Below are 8,688 nucleotides of genomic sequence, written 5' to 3' on the forward strand. Positions count from 1 at the left end.
GCAGTGAGCCGAGATCGCACCACTGCACTCCAGCCTAGGAGACAGAACGAGACTCCATCTCAAAAAAAAAAAAAGAAACTTCTAAACATAGGCAGAAAATACACTGGTCCCCCCTTATCTGCAGTTTCATTTTCTGTGGTTTCAGTTATAGCCAACCACAGTTCGGAACTATTAAACAGAAACTTCTAGAAATAAATACACAAGTTTTCAATTGCATGTCATTCTGAGTTGCATAATAAAATATCGTACCATCCTGTTCTGTCCCACGTGGGACATGAATCATCCCTTTGTCCAGCATATCCATGCTGTACACACTACCTGTTCATTACTGTATGGGAAAAAACATAGTGTATATAGGGTTCACTACTATCTGTGGTTTCAGCATCCATTGGGGGTCTTGGAACATATCCTCCATGGATAAGAAAAGAGGTACTCCAAAAATCTGACATAGGCCTATTACAGAAAATTAAAATTAATGATGTCCAGATTCAAGGAAAGAGTCAATAGAAGCAAGGTATGGTCAACCTGCAGTTTCAGAAGCGAAAGAAGAGTTTGTTAAGTGTCCAGGGTAAAGGGAACCCAAGTAAATTCTGCTTGACATGACAGTTTAATCCTCTTAGGGAAGACTAATACATCAGGCATCAGAGCTTGGTGATGGTAGCCATTATGACAAACTGTTTCTCTTAATTCTCTAAGCAACCTTTCCGAGGCAAAATTTCCTAACTAGAAAAGAATACACAGTGGACATAATAATTTTAATCTATTTGACAGTTTCACTAATATTGTGAGTCAATAGATTTGATATTTGGATTGTAAATCAGCATCTGCTAAGTTCTATTATCGTAACAATAGCTATCTAATAATAGTTATTTGAGCTTACTGTGGGATCAGCAGTACATTCTTTATATTATGTCCTTTAATTGTTACATCAACCCTATTTGTTACTATTGTATTTTTCACATGAGAAAACTAGTAAATGCCAGGGCCAGGATTTAATCAAGATCTCTGTGATTCTCAAAGCCTGGAATTTTTCTACTATGCTATACAACCTCAGTATCACTGAGACTAATCAAATATGAGTACAAGGACTAAACTGAGTTTTTGGACCTATTAAACTGAAAATCAGGCCAGGTGCAGTGGTTCACACCTGTCATCCAAGCACTTTGAGAGGCTGAGGCAGGAGGAGTACTTGAGGCCAAGAGTTCAAGACTAGCCTGGGCAACATAGTGAGATCCCACCTCTACAGAAAAATAAAAGTTAAAAATTAAAAAACAGGAGGAAAGCCATCTGAGGTCCTGTCTGGGCGATTATCTGACTTCTTTCAACCATTCCTTTAGTTGAAACTTGAACGCTAACAAGGTGTCCCAAACGTCTTCAGCAGCAGCAGCATTGCTGGAGCAAGCATTTAGTCTGCAAAAGAGATAATGCTCAATTATACAGACATTTAATGGTAAACATTTTACAGAGTCTCACTCTGTCGCCCAGGCTGGAGTGCAGAGGCACAATCTCGGCTCACTGCAAGCCCCTGGGTTCAAGCGATTCTCCTGCCTCAGCCTCCTGAGTAGCTGGGATTACAGGCGCCCACCACCAAACCCGGCTATTTTTTCTATTTTTAGTAGAGACGGAGTTTCACCATGTTGGCCAGGCTGGTCTCAAACTCCTGACCTCAAGTGATCTGCCTGCACCGACCTCCCAAAGTGCTGGGATTAGAGGCATGAGCCACCATGCCTGGCCACTTACCGGTGAACATTTCATGCAAGTCAAGTATGTTCCAGGAACTGAGGTAAGTGCTAGGGATATAAAGATGTAGCCAACACAGTTGCTGTTTTCAACAAAACTGATGGGGAGGCCAGGCATCGTGGCTCATGCCTGTAATCCCAGCACTTCGGGAGGCCGAGGTGAAAGGATGCTTGGGCCAAGGCTAGCAACATAGTGTAACCTATTTAAACTAAACAGTCAAAAGGCTGTAAAAAAAAAAAAAAAAAAAGTACAATAAAGTTAGGCAGGTGCTGTAACAGAAATACACATGGGGCATTGTGAGGGCATAAAAGAGAGTTGGCCAATTCTAATCTGCGTGAGAGTGACTTTTAATTTTGAGTGACAGATTTTAGTACATAGTTCTTTCAGGTAAATATAAATTGTGTACTGAGAGAGAAATGCCTTTTTTCCTTCTACCTGGAATATCTTTACCCTATTTCCTCCAACTAAATTCCCTACTGAATGAATGAAAATTCTAGGCATTCTTCAAGGTTCCTTCCCTCCATGAAGCTATTACTGTCCTTAAGAACACATGCTAGCCACTCTCCCTCATCTGGATATAAACATTTAAAAGGAAAGAGATCAATATTGGCTTTGTTACCAATTCCAAAATGCAATGCTTTATGCTTGGCAGAAACTTATAGCTGCCTATTAAACTACAGGCAAACAAGGCATGCACAGGCAGAACTGGGAGAAGAATGGGGAGTGTAAAGAACCTCCAACTATTTAGAAGTTCAGGTTTGGATAACTGATGCAAACCTCTATTACACAGAAGTCCGTGAGTACACATCCTTATGACTACCATCAAGGTACAAACAAAACATTGCCCTGTTTTAGGGCATCAGTATACCGCCTATTTAGTAGAATACATATTATATAGACTTTTTTTTTTGAGACCAAGTCTCACTCTGTCACCCAGGCTGGAGTGCAGTGGTGTGATCTCAGCTCACTGCAACCTCTGTCTTCCCGGGTTCAAGCAATTATCCTGCCTCAGCCTCCTGAGTTGCTGGGATTACAGGTGTGTGCCACCATGCCCGGTAATTTTTGTATTTTTAGTAGAGACAGGGTTTTGCCATGTTGGTCAGGCTGGTCTCGAACTCAGGTAATCCGCCCACCTCAGCCTCCCAAAGTGCTGGGATTACAGGTGTGAGCCACCACGCCCGGCCCATACAGATGTTTTTAAACATCATTTAGAAAAGCTTACACTAGTCTGGGTGTGATGGCTCATGCCAGTAATTCCAGCACTTTGGGTGGCCAAGGCGGGCAGATCACCTGAGGTCAGGAGTTCGAGACCAGCCTGGCCAATATGGTGAAACCCCATCTCTACTAAAAATACAACAATTAGCCAGCTATGGTGGCACCTGCCTGTAATCCCAGCTACTAGGGAGACTGAGGCAGGAGAATCACTTGGATATGGGAGGCGGAGGCTGCAGTGAGCTGAGATCATGCCCCTGCACTCCAGCCTGGGCGACAGAGTAAGACTGTCTCAAAAAAAAATAAAAATTAAAATTAAAAAATTGAAAAATTTAAAACCTCCAGAGAAAGCGTAAGAATAGTACAGTGAACCAATACCTTCACCTAGATCCACCAATTGCTAACATTTTGCCAAATTGAGTTAACTTTTGTTGAACAGCTTCCCCTCATATACTTTAATATGTATCTCCTAAGCAAAAGGATATTCCTAACAAAGAAACAGAAACAAAAAATAAAACCAAAATAAACTCAAAAAAGAGGTAAAAGGTATTCTGCATAGTCACATTACAATCACAATCATAAATTTAACATTGATACATACAACACTCTTCTCTTATACATATACTCTTTATTATATTTTCCCTGGATCTAGACGCAATTGAGGATAAATATGTTAAATCTGGGATGCCTATTAAACATACACATAGTGATGTCAAGATGATAGAACATGAGTCTGGAATTCTGGGATAAGGTTGGATGTTTTGTAGTGAGAAAGTGAATTACTAGAGAAATATAGTTAGACCGGGTGCCCATTTGAGAATGATGATGATAAATTTAAAATGGAGCCAGGCACAGTGGCTCATGCCTGTAATCTCAACACTTTGGGAGGCCAAGGCAGGTGAATCACTTGAGCCCAGGAGTTGAGACCAGCCTGGGAAACATGGCGAAACCCCATCACTACAAAAAATACAAAAATTAGCCAGGCGTAGTGGTGTGTTCCTTTAGTCCCAGCTACTCGGGAGGCTGAGGTGGGAGAATCACTTGAGCCCAGGAGGTCAAGGCTGCATGGAGCTGTAATCGTGCCACTGCTGTCCAGCCTGGGTGACAGAGTGAGACCCCTTCTCTAAAACATGAAAATAAATATATAAATTTAAAATAAAATCAAGTCAGCCTAGTTGTGATTTTCTCTAGTAATATTCAGCTGAGTGGAAGTAGACAGTTGGTTTTCACCATGCGTAGGTAAATAGCTTAGAGGTGTTAAGAGGCAAGTAATTTGATGGCAATAATAATGGAATAATTATAATGAAGGAACATGGGATTCTATTCTGGGTAAAAGGGAAGCAAAGACAAAAGGTGAAAAGCATTATTCTAAAACTCTGTGATTATACAACACCAATTATTATTTTACAAGAAACATTAAATATTTGTCTTATGTAATATTTGCCTCTAGCAAAGACCACCCTGTAGCTTTTCTTAAGAAAATCAACCTTTATTATCAGTAAATATTTACATTTACTATGCAGACATTGTGTTTAGTTCAAAGGATACAAAGAAGTATATGAGCTGTAAGGGAACTGAGAAATCAGTCTACCACCTTCATTTCGCAAAAGTACAGCAAAGGTTAAATGACTTATCCAAAATCACAATGCTTGCTCCTGGCAGAACCAAGGTTTCTGAACTTCCAGTCCAATATTCTCTAGATCTCAGCCTCCAAAATACGTCATTAGAAAATTCCTGGAAGAATGTGCAGATATTCACAGGGCTATCCTTGGGTAATGATAATGGGAGTGGAGACATTTCCTACTTTTCACTTCAGTGCTATTGGAATTTTCTGCCATGTACATGAACTGCTTTAATAATAAATATAATGGAGTTAGTTTTTTAAAGAAAAAAAAACATGGTATGCTGTGCATAGCAACCAAAACTGGACAGACACTTCCAATTTTTTATTTACCAATTATTTTAAAATTCAAGGCATATTAGCATTCTTGAAAAAATGCAAAGTACACCATTATTTAACAACTGTATCCAAATGAAGCCATTTGGTGGATGATACCAAGATACTGCCCAAATCACTGAATCTTTTCTCACAATCTCAGTGAGATATAAAAGTAAAAATCCTATTGCTACTGTGCAAAGGGAAAAATGGATTGTTCTATTGTGAACTGTAGTCAAATGCTTGTCTTCTTTAAATCAAGGGCACATATGTTTTCCACTCTCCACCTGGCTTACCATAAACTTCATCCCTAGAATCTGCTAAAAAAAATATATATTCTTTTTTTTGAGACAGAGTTTTGCTCTGTCACCCAGGCTGGAGTGCAGTGGCGTGATGTCGGCTCACTGAAACCCCCGCCTCCCGGGTTCAAGCAGTTCTCTTCCTTCACCCTCCCAAGTAGCTGGGATTACAGGCGCCCACCACCACACCCAGCTAATGGTTTTTATTTTTAGAGACAGGGTTTCTCTCTAACTCCTGACCTCAGGTGATCTGCCCACCTCAACCTCCCAAAGTGCTGGGATTACGGGCATGAGCCACCGCACCCAGCCTAAAAAAATATTCTTACAACTTTATTTTCTTGAAGACCCCCATATGAAATGTCTTTTCCTTGATACTTACAAGAAAGATTAACTATTTTATTAGGTTCTAATTCTAGTGAATTTTAAAGCAGGCCAGGCGTGGTGGCTCATGCCTGTAATCCCAGCACTTTGGGAGGCTGAGGCAGGCGGATCATGAGGTCAGGAGTTTAAGACCAGCCTGGCCAACATAGTGAAACCCGGTCTCTGCTAAAAAATAAAAATAAAAAATAAATTAGCCGGGCATGGTGGCGTGCACCTGTAGTCCCAGCTACTCGGGAGGCTGAGGCAGGAGAATTGCTGGAACCCGGGAGGCAGAGGTTACAGTGAGCCAAGATCGCGCCACTGCACTCCAGCCTAGGCGACAGAGTGAGACTCTTGTCTCAAAAAAAACCAAAAATTTAAAGTAGTTTATTTCAGTTTCTTGGGTTAGCTTATGGCTTCAGATATATTCCTCAACACAATCCCTCCAAGTAAACTCAAAGTAGATGAATGTGCAAAGGAGCTAGAGTTCAAACAAATGTGGCAGTGGCCACATAGTTCCCAAGACACTTAAAGGGAAAGAGACTGGCTTAACTGGTTTTGTTAATAAAAAGGAAAATAGAGCAGCGCCAATTGCCTAGCTTCCTATTCACCATTCCACCCCACTCTACTCCAGAGTAGTATGAGCTAGGCTTAGGATTGCCACACAGACAAGGCAGGCAAAGGATATGATGTTAAATTCTTTGTTCCATGACTTAACTGTGCTAGACTCTCATTTTTTGGATACAAGGCTTGTTCTGATTGCAAAAATCATCGGACCTTAACCTGGGTTTCAAATAATCATTTAAATATAAGGTTTTGGCCGGGCGCAGTGGCTCACACCTGTAATCCCAGCACTCTGGGAGGCTGAGGCGGATCACCTGAGGTCAGGAGTTCGAAATTAGCCTCGCCAACACGCCGAGACCCCGTCTCTACTAAAAATACAAAAGTTAGCTGGGTGTGGTGGCATGTGCCTGTAATCCCAGCTACTTGGGAGGCTGAGGCAGGACAATCGCTTGAACCCGGGAGGCGGAAGTTGCAGTGAGCTGAGATGGCACCATTGCACTCCAGCCTGGGCAACAGAGCGAGAGTTCATCTCAAAAAAATATACATTTATATATAAAAAATATGTTTATATGTATTATATACTTTCTATATAATCTATATTATAAATATATTTTTAAATATATATTATATATAAATATATTTTTAAATATATATATATCTATGGTTTTAACTGTAGCCGTTCTTATACTAAGCAGTGGTTCTACTCTTTAGGAACAGGGATTATCAAACTATGGCCAGCAGGCTAAATCCAAAAAACAAAGCTTTATTGGAACGCTGCCATGTGCCTTTATTTATCTATGACTGCCTTCCCATTAGAACAGCAGAGTTGAGTGGTTGTGACAGAAACGGCATGGCCTGCAAAGCCTAAATATTTACCACATGGCCCTCCACAAAAATGTTTGCTGACTCTTTTGAGATTGCTTCCTCTCGCATCTGCATAAAAGATCCTTCATAGCCTGCCCACTGCTCAGCGCTTACTTCCCAACCTATTGTCCCTCACTCCCTTTGTTCCAATTTTACAGAAATACTTGCAGTTATCTAAATAAGCCATGCTCTTGCTTAATTCAGAATCCATGTACTCCCGACTGTCTCCGCTCTGAATGTCATCCTCTCCTTGCCAAACCATTTCAAATGGTCCTTGAAACTTCAGTCATCTCCTCCTGCATCTTCCATGATGCCCGCCCCTCTAATGGACAACAAACTTTTGTGCAATACTGTAATTCTTACAGCAGCCTCCCTTACTAGTTCTTTAATGGCAGAAGTTATGTCTTTTGTTGCTTACTCCTATCCCTTAACACGTAGTTGACACACAGTAAGTGCTGGACACTTGGTTCAATTCTTGAGGGGCATCCACCGGCTTGTGTGGCTCTGGAGCTACCTGGGCTGGAAACGAATACCAGGGGGTGGCGAGGGCCAGCTGCCCTAAGCAGAGACACGTGGGCTACAGGGAGGTGAGGCAACCTCCGCAAACACCACCTGTTCCAGAAAAGCTCCAAATGCTCCAACGGGCGACCCCTCCCCTTTTCTAGCTTTTCTTGCATAGCTTGACATTTCCAACGGTAGTTAATTTGTGAGGGGTTTTTAGACCATAACTCTTGGGAGGAGAGACCTCGTATGTTATATCGATCTGGGCAGGCAGCACGTCTTCCAAAGAAAGACTTCCTCCACCTCCGCCCGGTCCTCCCACCTCGGAGGACTCCAGGCTGCCCAGGGGCGGACCCCTGGGGCCCAGGTGAGAGGTGGCAGAGGGTGCCAGCATCGCCGGCGTCCAGGCCGAGAGGCCGGTCCCAGCCCGGCCAGGCTGCGCCGCCCCAAGCCTCCCAATCCCCCGGGTTCCCTCGGCTCCCCTCGCCCACCGGCGGCCTTGTTCCCATCTCCCTCACTCCCAACCCGGCGGCTCTCACCTCGGTCCCAGACTCAGCCCTATGGAAGGCACTACACATCGCCCCGAAGGCTCGGCGCAGGAGAGACTCAACTTGCCCGCCACCAACGCCATTCACCAACTGCGCAGACTCTACAGCCAGTCAAACCCGCCCACCCGCGCGCGTGCGCACTGCGCCAGGCCGCGGCCGGGGAGGCGGGAGCATGCGCAATAGGGTGTGCGGGCCTCCCCGCCCCGCCCCCAGTTCCTGTGACGTCAGACTTCCGCGTCCCCCCGCGGCGCTCTCCCGCGTCCCCCCGCGGCGCTCTCCCGCGTCCCCCCGCGGCGCTCTCCCGCGTCCCCCCGCGGCGCTCTCCCGCGTCCCCCCGCGGCGCTCTCCCGCGTCCCCCCGCGGCGCTCTCCCGCGTCCCCCCGCGGCGCTCTCCCGCGTCCCCCCGCGGCGCTCTCCCGCGTCCCCCCGCGGCGCTCTCCCGCGTCCCCCCGCGGCGCTCTCCCGCGTCCCCTTGGAGATCGCGCCGGGGTGGCGGGGACAGCTGGTGCTTTTCTTGTCCGTTGTAAACTTTGGTTCGTTATTATTATATTAGGTAAAGCTGGTCTTATGTATTAATTTGTTTAACCATTAAAAATAATTGTATTGCACAAGCAGGCCCTTTTGTCCGTTCTCGGGTTAAAAGCCTCTGGCTGTGTGTGCGATT

At 44.4% G+C, this 8,688-nt stretch overlaps 1 protein-coding gene across 1 annotated transcript in view; it reads right to left on the minus strand.

The window, feature by feature from the left end:
* Positions 1 to 8,274, minus strand: part of XRCC2 (X-ray repair cross complementing 2) — a 28,013-nt gene extending 19,739 nt beyond the window's left edge. The window contains exon 1 of the mRNA XM_003815782.5: positions 8,016 to 8,274. Coding sequence (XP_003815830.1) covers positions 8,016 to 8,054 — 39 coding nt within the window. The 5' untranslated portion in view covers positions 8,055 to 8,274. The remainder of the gene's footprint in view (positions 1 to 8,015) is intronic.
* Between the last annotated feature and the right edge of the window lie 414 nt (positions 8,275 to 8,688).

This window comes from Pan paniscus, chromosome 6 (assembly GCF_029289425.2).
Source record: "Pan paniscus chromosome 6, NHGRI_mPanPan1-v2.0_pri, whole genome shotgun sequence".
Taxonomy (NCBI): Eukaryota; Metazoa; Chordata; class Mammalia; order Primates; family Hominidae; genus Pan; species Pan paniscus.